Below are 17,334 nucleotides of genomic sequence, written 5' to 3'. Positions count from 1 at the left end.
AACAAGCATTTACTAAATGCCCACTATGTGCCAGGCACTGTTTTAAGTACTGGGGATACAAAAAAAGGCCAAAACCAATCTCTGTTCTCAAAGAACTCAGAGTTTAAGAGTTCCAATTCTATGTTCACAAACTCTAAAATTCATTTACGCGAACATTACCTTTTATCATTTTCCCTCTGACTTACAACACTTGAGCCTTCACCACGACCTCTATTCCCTGCACTATCCTGTTCTTTCATAGACCATAAACCCTGCAATAGGTATACTCTGTTCTCTTCCATATCTTACCTCCCAATATAATAACTTCAAATGATACTATCCTCTGTACTCAATTCCTTGTCCCCTTATTCTAATGCTGATCATGCCTCCAATCATCAATTATTCCTATTATCCAGTGCCTTGATTCATATTTATGTGTTACTGAACAGAATGAAATCACAAAACTGAAAACCTATACTTGTATGTTCCCACAGGCATCTTGAAGCCAAAATATCCAAAACAGAGCTCCCCCACTAAATCTGTCACCTCAAATTACCCTATTTTTAAGGACAGTGTCCACTACAAATTTATATTACATAATCTCAACTGGGCCCTCACTGCACCAAGGAAATCTTTTGCCACCTTCCTAATAAATCTGTTTTTTCACTCACTACAGGAGTTATTCAACTCTTTTTATCCTTCCTCAAGTCTCCTATAGCATCCCCTCAGCTGAGGACCTTACCTCATACTTTACTGAAAAAATAGATAATTTTCTGAAAGCTCCCTTTTTTCCACTCTGTATCACATAAAGAAGTGAGGTAGCTTTTATTCCGGCCAAGGTAAACCTCCTCCATGTGCATTCTTGATCCCATCTTTACAGTAAATTTATTGAACTGCAATGAATATATATCTCCTCCATGCTTAAGAACCCTAATTTGATCCTGCCATCCCTACTAGCTATCATTTTATATTTCTCTCCTCTCTATCATAACTAAACTCCTCAAGAAAGTCTTCTACACTCAATGCCTCTACTCCCTGTCCTGTCACTGGATTCTAGTCCCTCTTGCACAGTCACTATCTTTCTTAGTTTGGATCTCATTACCTCTCCCCTGAACTACAGTGATAGACTGCTCTGGTTCTAGTCTCTCCCCATTCTTCCATATAGCTGTCAAAATAATCATCTTAAGGTACATGTTAAGATTATGCTACTTCATTCAAAAATCTTTTCCTTCCTGTCTCAAAGATGAAAATACAAAACCCTTCATTTTGGAATGTAAAGGCATACACAATCCTACCTAATATTTTCCTTTAAGGTTCATTTATATCTTTTTTTTCCAATCATAGACATCTTGATCTCTTCCCTCACATTACCAACTCTCACAAACCTACCTTCCCCCCGCCCAAAAAAGCAAGCAGAACCAACTGACACTGTGACTAAATCTGACAGCATAAAACACTCATAGCTGCTCACTTCACTATTGAGAGGAGGAAAGGTTATTTCATTGTTTGTATTCTGGAACCAATATTGATCACTATAATTATTCTTTAAGTTCTCTCCCCATTTGAACTCTAAGTTCAACTATCTATTAGTGATGTTTTCAATTATATTAGTATAGCCATTGTGTATATAATTGTACTGGTTCACCTTCTTTCCTCTGAATCAATACATGCAAATCTTTCTATACTTTTCTGAATGATATATGCAATACTTCTCATTGTGCATTTATTCCACTATATTTACATACCACAATTTAGTCAGTCATTCTCAATCCACAGACATCTATTTTCTTTCTGAACTTTGCTACTACAAAGAATGCTTGCTGCTACGAATGTTTTCGAATATATGGGATCTGCTTTGGTTTATGACGTCTTTTGTGTATATACCCAGTAAAAAGAATTGCTAGGTCAGAAGCTTTGAACAATGTCATAATTTTTTTCAAACAATTTTAATTTATTTTCCAGAATGGTTACAACAAACAGTTCTAACAATACATTAATCCCACATACACTTCAAGAATTACTTTTTATTACTACCCTTCACTGCATTCTACCTTTAGTTAAAACATACTATTAGCTATTTCAAAAACTCATCATTACATCTCCAACTCCCATGCCTTTGTCTCCCCATGCCTAGAATGTACCACCTTCTCAGTTCTAAAAGAATCCTAGCTTCCTTCAAACCACAGATACCACTTCATACACAATGCTTTTCTTAATATTGAACACCCAATTATTAGCACATTTTTCCCTCTTGTAATAACTTTGCATTATTTTGTACATACTTTGTATTTATTAACTTATACTCATGTTGTATTCCTCTCTACTAAAAACCTTGAAAATAGGAACTGTTTTAATTTGTTTTAATTTTTAAAATTTAATTATTTTAAATTTTGACGTTTTCTCTCTAGAACTTCACAAAGTTATTTTGCACATATTAGGTATTTAATTAATGTGTACTAAGATGAATTAATGTATTTTGGCCATCTCCAATTTTTCAGATTAGGAAGCTAAAGTTAGGACAGGTTAATCAACTTGCCCAATTACAAAGCTGGGTAGTAGCAGAATCTTGGTAGGAAATGAAATTTCCTAATTGATAGCGTGGCATTTTTTCCACTTCCTATGACCTCTCTACATCAAATGCCATTTTTCTGATTAGTGAAGTTATATCAGAATAACAATGTAAAGTCAAAATGCACCACCGATGTCAACATTATTAACTTTACGTAGGTAACTGGAAACAAACTTAAAAATTACCCATGTGATGAAGAACTCTTGGATCCATCATTTTGGCCATTTGTTGGTTCAGTTTTGCCATCTGGGATTGGCTTACATTCTTTGACATATCACCTCCTTAAGAAACCATAAACATTAAGTGTCTGTCAGTATGTTACATTTCTTTTCAGGTTAGATACATATAGGATTCATTTATATTATGGTTCTAAACAAATCCTAATAACTTTGTGCTCAACTGCTTCAGTTGGTATCCTATTTTTTTACATTATTAACCTTAATTCTGTCCTTCTTAGAGGGACAAAGATCCACAGTAATGGCCTTCCTATAAACTGAATCAGTATCATTCTGTTAGAATCAATACTAACAGAACTGAATGTCTGTCTACAAGAGCAAGAAATATCAGGAAGTCAAGCCTCACTTTACAAAAACTTAGGAGAAGAAAAAATAGAAACTAAGAAGAAAAAAAGAAGCTAGGATAAGAGACAGTAAGCAAGATAATCATGGAAAGAACCTTTGCACGTGGTGAATATGTGAAAACGAACTCTTAGATTTTTGACAAAGTATATAAAATAGTTTTGTTTGTTTTCACAAATAAAACTAGTCTTCCAATCATGATTCTTTTTAATGAAAAATTAATTTCATAACGGCTTCCCATTAACTTGAGCTGGAAATCAGATTGTCCTCATAAATCACAATATGTACCCCTGAATTTCTAATGGATTGAAAATTCAACTTTTCCATGCTGAAAGTTCACTGTCTTCTGAATTTTAACTTTTCATTTTCTTTCTCTTTTCTAAACTGCCCCTCCCCTTCCAACTGATGATTAAAAATCCAAAGATTATGTTATTTTTCTTACCTTTGAAAAGTCCTTTGATCCCACCCATCTTTTTCACCATCTGGGCAAACTTGGTATATTGTGTCAGAAGCTCCTGAACATCTCTTGTTGAGACACCTGATCCTCTTGCTACTCTTTGGATTCGTCCTGGTTGCTTACTGAAAACCTTTGCACCATCTGTACTGTCAAGTTCTTTAAAAAAAAAAGAGTCATATAATTCTACTATCCTTTCCTATATATAATAAATATCATCTAGAAAAGAACAAGAAGGGCTATATTATTTCACAGAGTTTATTTCTGAATGTATTAAAAATAATTTTAAAATGATATTTCTTGCTCTTCCCCCAAATTTATTTCTTATTCATTTCTTTTGTCTATATAACCAAAAGAGGTAGGTCCTATCTATCTGTCTATCTATCTGTCTATCACCAGAGTGCCACCAATTAAGTCATTGCAACTAAAACGGTCTCTTTCTCTATGCATTTATCAGGATGCTATAATTACATGTCATGCCAAGAAAACCAGAACCACCCTCAGTTCTCTACCTCGGTTTTGATTAATATGTAATTCTTAGAAAGAAACTTAAGGAAAATTTTAAACCACTTCTTTTTTCTAGCTATTCAATGAACAAGGATTTTATTAAACACACACTATATACAAGTCATTGTACTAATAAGCATCAGGGACAGAAAGGAAGGCAAAAACAGTTCTTGTCCTCAAAGACCTTACATCCTAATGGGGGAAGTCATATATAAATAAATAGGTAACTACAAGATATATGAAGAGCAGATGGAAGGTTATCTTAGAGGGGAAGGCTCTAGAAGTTGAGGAAACCAGGTAAGGCATTTGGCAGAAGGTGGCATTTAAACTGAGGGTTGAAGGGAGTCAAGAATTCTAAGATGTGGAGGTGAAGAGGGAGAGTATTCTAGATGTTGTAGACAGCCAAGACACAGAGACAGGAGATGGAGTGTAATGTGCATGGGATAACAAGTAGGCCAGTATGACTGAATCACAGACAAGTAGAATGGAAAGGTAGGAAGCGGACAAGCTGTGAAGAGCTTTAAATGTCAACTAGAACATTTTATACTGATCTGGAAGATAAGAGGCAACAACTAGATAGTCTACTGAATAAAAGGAGTGACATGGTCAGATCTATACTTATTCAAAGTGAAAATGTGGACTGCCTACAATTATCTATCTTACCTTGATCGTTCATACTGTCCATTATTGTCATTAGTTTTTTTAGCCTTGCCATTGACTCCTGTTCATTGCCTTTGCTCATAAAATCTGTTCCAAAACCAGGGATCATACCCTAAAATTGAAATATCGATTGCTTTAATCTCATATGACATAAAGCAGAGTGTAACATTTAAATATACACAAGGTTTTTTTTAATATTACTATATATTTATCTAGCTTAGAATGTTAGCTTTTACTGTCAAAAGCAGTTACAGCAAAGAGGCATAGTATTAAAAACATTCTCTGGATCTCAAATAAACAAAGGTAAAGAATCTTAAGATAACTTACCAATATTTGACTGAACGGTCCCATTTTCATGATGTTTTGAAACTGTTCATACATATCTCTCAATGTAAACTGACCTGAAATAAAATAAAAACAAGTCAAGATAAAGAAATATTTGATAAAAATCTAAATCATAAATATGGATTTTCCTTAAGAACTCAAGCTCATAATTATTTAGCCATTTGATTAAAATTACATACCTGCTCTGTGCACATTGTGCTAGATGTCATGGGAGATATAACAAATGAGAAGAGATTCTCTACGTTATACGAGCTCACAGGAGATGAATTAAGTATAAGGCAATGTGCCAAATAAAACTCTGTGCCATGGGCCTGCCTGCCTGCCATGGGAGAAGATAATACCATGATGATCAAGGGAAGGAAAGGTCAGAAGTGTTAGTAAAAGACAAGCAGAGTAAGAATGAACCTTGGTACCTTGGCATATCTTGAAGCAGAGGAATGAGAGAGGTCAAGAGACTAAAAGGAAGAGGGCCAAGCCCATATATCTTGCTTTTTCCACTGACCCAGCTGAGAAGGCACCTTAGGGCCAGGCTTGAAAAATTTAGAATAATCTAAGGGGTAAAGAAACCAACTGCTTACTATTCTACCCTACCCCAATCCTTAACAAAAAAAATTCTCACTTGTCTTTTATATCCTGAAATACTTTTAACAGGCAATAGTCTTCTTTCCATAAACAAACCTAAAAGGACTTATAAGCTGACTTCATTTATTACTTCCTAACTATGAACAAAAAGAAGATCTGCAAAAAAATTATTTCATCTTCTAATATGGTCAGGCATAGATATACATTAGTGGAATTTTTGGCCAGAAAGGATTTAAGATTAAGTATTATGTGAGAGGTACCAAGTACTTTAGTAGGTGAATATTGGAATAGTAGCATTTCAGGCAGGGAAGAGAGAAAGAACAAAAGCAGAAGTATTAAGTCACAGGCTTGCTGTCAAGGGATGATGCCTAAACCAGTTTGGCCAATGAGAAAAAGTTCACATAGGAGAGTTGAGTAGCAAGGCTGGAAAAGTAGGTAGGGGCCAGACTACCATATTATTTTGTAGGCCATTCAAAGTATTTAACAACTGTTAAGCAAGAAAGAGATATGTCCAACAACTTCTTTTGGAATGATTAATCTGACAGGGACACCCAGGAAAGAATGATAGTGAGATAGAATGGAAACTAATACAACAGTGCCTCATGAAGGAATAATAGTCTGAACTACAGTGACCATAAGAAAAATAGAAACGTTATCAGGTACATACTGTAAAAAAGAAATAGTTAAATACGAAGCCAAGGCTTTGTGGCTGGGTAATTGGAAGAATAGAACTAATGATAAAAATAAAGTAGTCAGGAAGAACTGGCTTTGTGAGAAGGGGAAGCAAGGAGTTTAGTCCTACACAAAATATTCCCTTTGGGATGACAGCGGGTGCCCCAAGATTAAATATTCATTGGCAGGTTGGAAGTATAAGAATATAGGTCAAGGTTGGGGGGAGAAATTAATACACACACACACACACACACACAGAAATACCACCACTGGACCCAGACGGCTCAGGAGGACAAAGTGAGGCTGTTGACCTTGCACAGCCCTCCCTCAGTCAAATCAAAGTTAACTGCAAGTCATGTCATCACCTTGATGTCAGGGTCCTCTTTGAGAACGAAGGACAAACACAACAAAGGCTCATGGATAACATGAAAACCTGACATTTAAAGCTCTCCACAGTCTGATTCTAATCAATTCTTCCACTACTATTGTTAAATCAAACACTTACTGCTTAATCACACACACAATCAAAGTCAAACAGGCCTTCTAGCTCTTCCCTAAATGTGGCATTTGTATTACACCAAAGAAGAATAATGCTTATCAGAAATCCTTTCTTATGCCAGTAAAGCTTAGTTCCTTCTACAAATGACTTGTTTGTGTAAATGGGATACTTAAATCCTCCATCTCCCTAGTATAGTAGAACATAAGCTCCTATCAAGCAAAGAACCTTTAAACAATGTCAAATGCAGTAGAAAAATCAAGAAGAGTCTGACTAGGGTATTTGAGACATGATTTAGACCTTTCAGCTCAGCATTGGTGGAGGCAAAGGCTAAAGTGAGGAATGTTAAATAGCTGAAGAGATAAAAGCAGCTGACACAGACTTTAGTAGCTAGAGTCAGGACTTCAGGATCAAGTGAAGGTTCTTCTATATTCCCCTGCCCCCCCTCAACCTCACTCCCCCACAAAAAATCTGTGGATGTTAAAAAACTGATGAACAGTCAGAATTTACCTAAAAGTGAAAATAAAATTTTTTTAAAAAAAGCAAGAAAACTCCCCTATTCAGCAAGACCTACTTATTAAAGTAGGGAATGGTGGGAAGCAGTGTAATTTAGGAAAAAAAAAAGGTATAAACTAGTACCTTACATTAAATGTCACAATAAGGTCCCAAAATACTAACTGACAAAAAGAAATAGTCTTATTTAAAAATAGAGGAGCACAAGTGGTAGTATCTTTAAAAGCTATGAAGAAAGGGAAAATTTTTACCAAACAAGGGATAAAGGTAATCATATAAATAGACAATTGGATTAAAGAGAAAAGCTTTTGTACAAACAAAATTAATATGTCTATAAGAAGGAAAATCTTTACATCAAATATCTCATAAAGCCTAATAGAAGAAATATATTAGAAAATGACACCAATATATAATACCAATAGTCATTCCCTAAGTGGCCAAAAGATGGGAACAGTTCTTAAAGGATAACTCCAAAACAATAATAATCATATGAAAAATTATTCTAAATCAGGGCTTCTTAAATTTTTTCCACTAGTGACCTGTTTTTGCTGGAGAAATTTTTATGTCACTCCAGGTGTACAGGAATTTAAAATAGGTATACAAACATTTACTGATAACAAGTCATAAAGAAATTTATTTGAAAGTAATTATCTGGTATACACATAATTTTACCTTTTATTAAAGATGAAAGCAAATTTGCATATTAATGACATGGATATGCTTATTTATTTTGCATAAAAAATTAAATGTGGATGGAATATTCGATACTAATATTTTGGTCACTGTGCACTCAAACCTTTTGATGTTGTCAAATTTTTCAGGACTCCCCCACATTCAGTTACTCGACCCCATATGGAATTGCGACCCACAGTTTTTAAAAAGCATTCTAAATCATTAACTAGAAAAATTCAGATTAAAACAACTCTCATGTCACATCACATACCCCCTCAAATTGGCAAAGATATCAAAAGATGAAAATAGTGTTAGCATGGCTGGGGAAAGACAAAGACAACTACTGTACTGTTGGTGGAGGTATGAAATGGTCCAACCATCCTGGAAAACAATTTGAAATTATATGAGAAAAATGACTTAACTGTTCATATACTGTGATCCAAAGATGTCACTACTAGGATCATATCACAAAAAAGTTCAGTAGAAAACAGAACGGTCTTGTGTAAACCAAAATCTTCATTGGAGCACTTTTTGTAGTGGGCAAGGAATTAGAAACAAAGCCAAGTTCCCACGCTGGGGAATAGCCAGGCATGCAATAGGATATTATTGTAACAAAATATTACTGATTTACATGTAAGAAATAAAGAATTTGAGTAATTCATAGAAACATGGGAAGACTTGTATGAAATGATGCAAAACAAAATAAGCAGGATCAGAAAAATGTATGTGATGACTACAATAATGCAAAAAATGAATGAAGTCAAATGTTATGAAAGATAAGGAAACAAAAGCACTACTGTACTTTCGCTGGAGAAGTTGGAAACTAGGGGTGTGGAATGTCTCATATACTGCAAAACTCAGTTTCAGTGCTGAATGGTTTTACTTAATTGGGGACAGGGAGAGAATAACTAGAAATGGCTGTCATATAAAAACAAAAGGCATCAACAAAACTTAAAGAAAACAGTTGTTTTAAGAATTCAAGGGAAAATTAAATTTTATACTTTTATCTTGAGGAAAATAAATTGCAAATAATTTTTTTAGATGGAAGGATAAGAACAATTTATAATTCCAAATTGCCCATAGATTTAAGAATACAAATGACTCCAAAATAGTGTTTTTAATATTAATTTTTCATAGTAGTATATAGCTCTGTAAAACATTCAATAACATAGATGTCAAATTCATTTTTGAAACTGGCATACCATGTTTCAATTTTTCTATAAGTGCTTCATTGTCATCCAACTTCAATTCATTGACTTTATCTATTAGTCCTTCAATATCACCCATACCTAGAAAAACCAAAAATTAGATTTAAATTCACTAAGACAAACACCAGGCTTACTTATTTTACACAATACAGAAAGCATTCTTTTATATTAACACAAGTAAGGCTTTTAAACTTTCAAAGTGCTCTCACTTCACATTTTTACTGAGTAGTTCAAATGGCTACTATTACTCCTCATTTTACAGGAGAAAAAACTGAAGCAAAAAAATTGAATAACTTGCTTGAGATCACATTATCTATTTAACGTCAGAGTTGGAACTAGAACCCAGGTCTCCTGACTCCCAGTTCTATGCTGTTTCTATTTTGCTTCCCCCTACCACTGACCATACCAAGAAGTTTGCTGATGAAAGGCTGCGTTTTAAAAGGTTCAAAGTCATCTATATGCTCTCCAGTACCAATGAAAATTATAGGACTTTTTGTGGCAGCAACTCTGTAAAGAAATACAAAACATAAGACAACCTCAAAAGAAGGAAATAATATTAGAAATTAAATGGTATTCTCTAGTATACTTCTTCTACTAAAAATATACTATTTGATTTCAAGAAAAGAAAGTTATTTATTGATTAAGGTCTATTAAAAAAGTTCATGCCTAGCTAAACCATCACACATAATGTTAGCTCTAATATTTCAGTAATTTGATAGAAAGAAAATATAATCCAGCTAGAAAGCAGCAAATGTATTTCATTTAACACGTGAAACAGTGTTCTTGTTCTGAAGACTACAGAAAATTGGAACAGGCCACCTCAACTCAATATTCCAATCAGAAGACTAGTCATGTTACCTTATATAAAATGTATATTTGTGTTATCACATCTCAAAACACTAGATTATAGGGACATACTGAATTCTTGTAAAAGCCTACTCAATAAAAAGACTCATCAAAGTTTTAATCCAAATCAGAAGTTAAAAGTTCTTATCACCAAAAGGGAAATAAAAAAATTTCACTTATTTATGAAGATCATATTTCAATACCTATTCCCCTTTTATGCATAAATCTAATAGTTCCATAATATTCATTCAACAAAATATGTGGATTCCTAGATATAAACTAAGAATAGGAAACTAATTTGACATGTTGATGAACTTATAATATACTTAACAGAATACTGTATTTTCTTGGTTGTAAAGAAAAAGCATAAGAAATTTATGAGGAATAATATCCCTAAAACATTAAAGTTCTATGTTTGAAAAATAAATGCTAAAGTGACAAAAAATTACAAGTGGTTATAATTATTCAAATTAATGGTTTTCTATCATCTAAACTATGGCAAGCTATCATTATTCTAGTAAGTAAAGCCACAAACATGTTAAATGAAGCTCATGTTTCAATTATGGCTTTCCAGTTTATATATGATTTGATTTTAATTATCTCTTAGTGGTATATATACACTAATTTTTTAGAAGGAAAAAAGGGAGGGAGGGAGAGAGATAGAGAGGAGAGAGAGGGAGAGAGAGAGAAAGGAGGTAGGGAGTAATGAAAAGAAATTTTGCCTGATTTAAGGCCTAATTTTTTTTTTAACAAAAGTATAAAGTGATGTCTGTGTCATTTTGAAAATATTTTAAAATGTCAACATGATAAAATTATAAAAAACCCTAACATTAGTATTTCCAATACTTACGCACTAAGTGCACCACCACCTTTTGCATGGCCATCGAGTTTCGTCACAATTACAGAGGCTACGTCTACTTTATCTTTGAAAGCCTTAGCTTGTGCTTCACAAGCCTGACCAATGGAGGCATCCATTACATAAACAATGTTATCAGGTTGCTAGAACATTTGAATGGAAAAATTGCAAATGTTTATTATTCCTTTTACAAATAAAGACATTTTAACCCATTTATACAAAAATAATCTTTAACTGAAATAATCAAAACAAAAAACAAACAAAACCATGAAGATACCTGTATGATCAATATGATCAATAATACTTAGGACAGGGATATGGAACCTGAGGCCTTAAAACTAAATACACCCTTCCAGGTCCTTAAGTGCAGCCTTTTGACTGAATCCAACTTTTATAAAAGAAATCCTTTGATTTTTATTAACACATTTTTATTCATCTTTTGTATTTTATTTTTAAAATGAATGTATTTAAAATACCAAATAAAAAAGTTTCAGTGAAATAAACCATGCAGATTGATTGGCACAATTAGAACATTAGTAAGCTATAAAGGCTAAATGATGACTGCTATGCTAATTATTCTAACTTCCCCTACCTGAATGACACTAGTACTTTACAATGCCGTTATGGGATCAAGTCCACCAGTCCATTATCAGCCTTTGACAATGGTGCACTGTGTTTCTGTTTAAAGTGGAATTTATGAATAACTGCATAGCTTAATAGCATTTTTAAATTCTGCCTGCTTAATAGTCCACCATGTCAAAGAAGACCAAGAGAATGCTAAAGGAAGAAAACAGATTTTTTTAATGAGGACTGGATAAGATAATGAGGATAAAGATATAATAATTTGCTTGCTTTGTGATACTGCAATATCAACATTCAAGAAATTCAATGCTCATCAGCATTATAACACTCATAAGGACCACAAATATTTTCAGTCAGAGGGAGAGGCACATAAGGTTGTATTATAGAAATTAAAAGTAGAAAAGCAAAAGCAAAGACAATTCTTTTAAGCAGTAATAAGACCTTGAAATAATGCCTCTGAAGTAACTTATAAAGTAGCTTACATAATACTTAGGGGGAGAAAAAAGGAAAGCTATTCAGCAACGCAGAAATTGTGAAAGAATGTGTTGTAGAAGTTGTAGGATGCTTAGATGCTGATAACATTTTAAAGTACAAACAAGTGCCTCTTTCAAGAAGAACCATAACTGACTGGCAGCATGAATCAACCTTCAAGTTATCAGAACAACTTTCTGCAACTTCAAAAGGAAAATACATATATATTATTTAATCGCTTTGGATGAATCAACTGATACTATTAGTTAGGTGCAGGTTTTCTACTTAATTAAGGTCATAATAGAAGATTTTCTTTATTCTGAAAAGTAACTCCCTTTGGGCACTCTTGCAAACAGAACATGAGGAAATAGATATCTTCAACAATTTTCAAGATAAATGTTGTGAAGCTGAACTGAATTAAGTAAATTTAGTCAGCTAATGTACAAATGGTGCACTTTCCATGACAGGAAAACATGAAGGTTTATTGTACAGATTAAAAAAAAGTATTAACAGATCCAAACACTCTCATTTCTTTTCACTGTGTCTTGCATCAGCAAAATCTCTGTGCTAAAGCTACGATTTTAAGTGACACTTTGCAATAAGTTATAAGTACTGTTAACTATGTTTGTGCAAATGGAACACAGCAGCGTCAGTTTCATAACACACTGAAGTTGAATGATGAGGTATTTCAGTGTGGTTTTGTTGTATCATTCCAAAATGTATAGGTATCACAGAGACAGGTCTTAGCCAAAATTTTATCTCTGTGGGAAAAGATAGTTAAATTTTATGAAGAACAGAATCAGCAATGTGAATTATTGAAAGAAGATTTCTATAGGAATGCTGCATTTCCGTGTAATGTAATGTCAAATCAAAAGGACCTGAAATATTTCTTTGTAAGGTTAAAACTAAGTCTATATATGATATGTGCCAAAAAAAATTCAAACATTTAGAAAAGAGCTATATTTTTTTCAAAAGGAAACTTTGGATGAACATTTTCCTCAGTTAACAAAGGTCACGGATGAGCTGGATGATATATGCTAATCATCTGAAGAATGTACAGCTGTTATAGACCTATTAATTGGAGAATACAATTAAAGGTTCACTGACTTTGAGAACCAAATTAGCATTTCAGTCTCACCTAGTTGGTATCACCAAGGCACCTAAAGAACTAAAGATGGAATTGAACGAACTCTCAGTAAATGACATTTTAAAGTCATTGATGCTAAGAAATATCCAATTGAAATATGGAAAAATGCACTAGAACAACCATACCTTTGGCAACATGCCTGAAAAATGCTTTCTTGCTTTTCAATCACTTATTGATTTGAATCTATATTCTCCTACCAAAACCAAATCAAGATGCCCTTAAGGTCACAAATAACTGATACCCTTCTATAGGATCAACTGAAACTCCATGCTGCAACCAAATATTCAACTGCTTTCCAACAAAAAGCAGACAAAAGAAAGTCATTAAGAGGCTAGTTAACTTTAAAATTAATAAAGTTTTCATTTTTTTAAATCATTTAAGTATATAGTAGTTAGATTTTTACAAAATAATGTACATTTTTAAGTGTATCTAAATGAAATTTCTTGAATGTGGCCTTATTTGATTACAGCTAAATATTAATGCAAACATTCAACATGAAAAGGTTCCTTACCCCAACCTAGGACATATTTGCCACATCTTTCCCAACTAGATAAAAATATAAGTATGAGCAGATAAAGATTCTGGGCTCCCATCAGCACCAAACCAAAAGACTACAGTGAGACAGTGCCAGTCTCATAATATTGATGCTTAACAAGGTGTTGACTTATGCTAATATACTCTATGTAGAAAATAATCCCATAAAATTGATTTAAGCAGATGTACTATGTCCACCTTCAACTTCTTAATCATAATTTAAATATGAAGATCTGTTTTGAAAAGCTTTAAAAATTTACTAATAGGTAAATTCCTTTAACCATATTCAAATAATCCACAAGTTATAAAACTAATTATCAAGTCCAAATAGGCAGCAACTTAGTATGAAAGTGTTTTGGTTATGTCTTTGATTTTCCCATATGTACATAGGAATAAAAATGCTATGAAGGAGAAAGATAAGAAATGATCACAAAAATTATATGCATTTCAAAATTATGTATTTGACAGAGAACAAAATGACTGGAAGGATAAGGCTAGATTTACCAAACAGTAAAAGGATACTGCTGAAAAAAATTATCTGATTTCATTTTTATTTGAAGACTACTAGGTAGGTAAAATACTGGGCATATCATAATCAGTACCACATCATAGCACAATAGTATATTAAATAACTTAAAGAAACGGACTTACTATAGCATTAGCTACTTGGAGCATTTCTTCAAACAAGGAATCTTCTTGCTTATGACGGCCACTTGTATCAACAATAATAATTTCAAAGTTCTCATTTTTGAATTTTTCCACACCTTCAGAGGCAATGATCACAGGGTCCATTTCTGTATAGCTATTCAACAGGAACAAGTGAGCCCAAACAAACAAAAATCACTTTCAAATAATAAACTTAGAAATCTTTACTGTGTAAATCATACCTTATAAGCTCAATTCTGAACAAATTTACTAACTACAGAATTCTCTTTGGAAGAAACAAGATCTATATTTTTAAAAATTTTGCAAAATGGTTCTTGAAATCTGTGAGTTGTCTACTTTTCCAATGATAAGATTTTTATTTTTAAATTCATTTTTATTTTAATTTCAGTTTCTGAAATTCTCTTATTACCACATTCCTTCTGCCCTACATTGAGAAAACAAGAAAAGCCAAGTTCAAATATGTATATTCAAGCAAAAAAAAAAAATTCTAGCATTAGCCATGTCCAAAAAACAACAATAAAAAAGTCTCAATCTGTACTATGAATCCAGCACCTCTCTAGGTAGTAGGCTGTTTCATCAAAACATCAAAAGTACTTAAATGCCTGATACCTCTACACAGATACCCACACAACCCCACACATTTCTAAAGCACAGTGAAAACCTTACAGCTTTATATAAATAACTTTTTCATGTGCATAAGTGTTATGACATGCTTCCTTAAAAGGTTCTGAGGACTCTCCAATAAAATTTATCTGTGATCCCCTCTAATGCAAAAACAAAACACAATTCATCCATATTTGCTCATTCTGTTCTGTCCATGTCCTGTCATAAAATCAGAGGCTCCACCTAATACACAAAGTGCCTTTCTCTAGATTTTCTGACATAGGACTATAAATTATCTCTGATATTGCTACATGAACATACTACTTTTTTTCCAGTCATACATTCCTTTGATGATATTTTTATTCAGAATCTCCTTCAAAATTTTTTATGGGTTATGTGCTGTGATCTCACATCCACCATGCTAATCCCATTGCCTTTTTGATGATCTACACTTTTATTTCTTTAGAGATTATGATTTTCCACCATTTGCAATGATACAGTATCACTGGAAAATTACTGATATTAAGGCTAGTGAAGTTAAAAGATAGGCCTTTCTTCCAGGGAGAGACTTAAATCATTAAAAACAATGAAATACCAGTCCTTTTCTCCTGCTGTTCAATTCAGGGCCCAGTTTGTTCTTCATTCACTGTCCAAGAGAGAGATAACGATGACCAGCTCTATAGACTACCTAACTGCATATCAATATGGACAATAGATATTTGTCAAGCTCTTGATTTTTCCTGAGTAGTTAGCCTGAACTCTTTTGGACAACCATAGGAAGCTCTGTGAACGTCTGAAGCTTGATGCCTTCAAAATAATGTCATAAAAATAATAGCTAACATTTATATAATGCCTACTATATGTCTGAACTGTGCTAAATGCTTTTTTCATTTGAACCTCACACCAACCCTGCAAGGTAGGTGCATTTACTATCCCCATTTTACAGATGAAGAATCTGAGACAAACAGAGGTTAAATGACTTGCTTGGAGTCACACAGCTAATAAGTGTCTGAAGCTGGATTTGAACTCAGATCTTCCCAACTCCTGGACCTGTATTCTATATACTGCTCCACCTAAAGGAGCATTTTCAAGAATGCACCATCTAGGCAATTCCTCCTGCTATTCAAACTTTGTGCTGGATATGATCTATGATGTCAGACAATAGTGGCAAGTACAGATGTCCCTCTTTTGTGCCTTCCTTGATAATAATCAGAGGGGCACAGAACAAAGTTCTCATTGTTGTTATATCTTTCAAGGAATCTTGTATGATTCTGACACATGCATTAAAGACTGCATTTTGTTCTATCAGATCAAAACTTATATTTTTACACTCAACAACAAATAAACAGTGGAATCATGTATTTTCTTTACCTTTCAATAAATTATGAAACTACCAAAGTGGTGGTTTGCTACAGAATATTCTTTGCAAAAGTCTTTCTGTTCCTTTCTCACAAACTCATCAGGAAAGCACTTGATATACATGTAACTACCCTCAAAGACTTTGTAGAGATGGGAAAGTAGAGTGAGTAAGGGCTATTTATATTTTGTGAGTGACATATATTATGTGAGTGACAGCTATTTATATTTCTCCCAACTGTCTTCTTTTCTGGTAAAAAGAAGGGATGTGATCCCAATATGTTTGCATTCACCTTTCTTTGTGACATCTCAAGAATAATTGCTGAATATTTGGTCTGGGTCTTGCTTCTCTCCCTATTTTTTTTTTAGTACTAGTTCTACTTCTTCATACAACATGTTGGGGGCTGTAAAAGAGTCTAAATATGTGTATACACACAGACATAGACACATAAATATACACACAATCACAAAAAACCTCAAGAAAATAAACGTAAGGTAATGGGGAGAGGGCTCACAGATATATATTAGCAGCTGGGAAAATTATGAAGCTCAGATAGTGAGCTGAATTCTGAAGGAAACAAAGGATTCTACAAGGTACAAGTTAAGAGGGAATACACAATGTCAAAGTTAAAGGACACATCCTTCCTAAACAACTGATAAACTGTTTTTTGAAATATTTTTTGTAAGGGGGCTTAATGGATAATGTGGAAGAACAAATTATATGCACACATCCGATAAAAATAGTTTCATTAAAACAAAATTAAAAGTTTCACTTCCACAGGTTTACTTCCTGAATGAACCAAGCTATCTACATGAAGGCATAAAATTAATTTGTTAATCCCTCAAATAGGGAATTGCTAAAAAGAGTTTCTAATGTAATTATAATTCTTTTGTTTACTCATTCAGGAAAAATTACTTCTAGTATGGTTAAGTGTTGCACAAAATATCAAAGAAGACAAAACTCAAGGTCTCTATTCTTCTTAAATTTACAATTCAGATGTATATACCAATAAATGAAATGTCATAGAATTCATTCCT

General features: G+C 33.4%; 1 protein-coding gene across 5 annotated transcripts in view; it reads right to left on the bottom strand.

Moving 5' to 3' along the window:
- Positions 1-17,334, bottom strand: part of SRP54 (signal recognition particle 54) — a 137,009-nt gene that overhangs the window by 61,883 nt on the left and 57,792 nt on the right. For all 5 annotated transcript variants that reach the window (XM_072629722.1, XM_072629720.1, XM_072629719.1 and 2 more), the window contains exons 8-15: positions 14,323-14,473; positions 10,932-11,080; positions 9,642-9,742; positions 9,230-9,316; positions 5,075-5,148; positions 4,751-4,859; positions 3,569-3,739; positions 2,734-2,829 (exon numbers count right to left, since the gene is read on the bottom strand). In XM_072629722.1, the coding sequence (XP_072485823.1) occupies positions 2,734-2,829; positions 3,569-3,739; positions 4,751-4,859; positions 5,075-5,148; positions 9,230-9,316; positions 9,642-9,742; positions 10,932-11,080; positions 14,323-14,473 (938 nt within the window). The remainder of the gene's footprint in view (positions 1-2,733; positions 2,830-3,568; positions 3,740-4,750; positions 4,860-5,074; positions 5,149-9,229; positions 9,317-9,641; positions 9,743-10,931; positions 11,081-14,322; positions 14,474-17,334) is intronic.

The sequence above is a fragment of the Notamacropus eugenii genome, chromosome 1, assembly GCF_028372415.1.
Source record: "Notamacropus eugenii isolate mMacEug1 chromosome 1, mMacEug1.pri_v2, whole genome shotgun sequence".
NCBI classification, from domain to species: Eukaryota; Metazoa; Chordata; class Mammalia; order Diprotodontia; family Macropodidae; genus Notamacropus; species Notamacropus eugenii.
The sequence above is the reverse complement of the archived record's forward strand: the minus strand, read 5'-3'. Positions and strand labels throughout refer to the sequence as shown.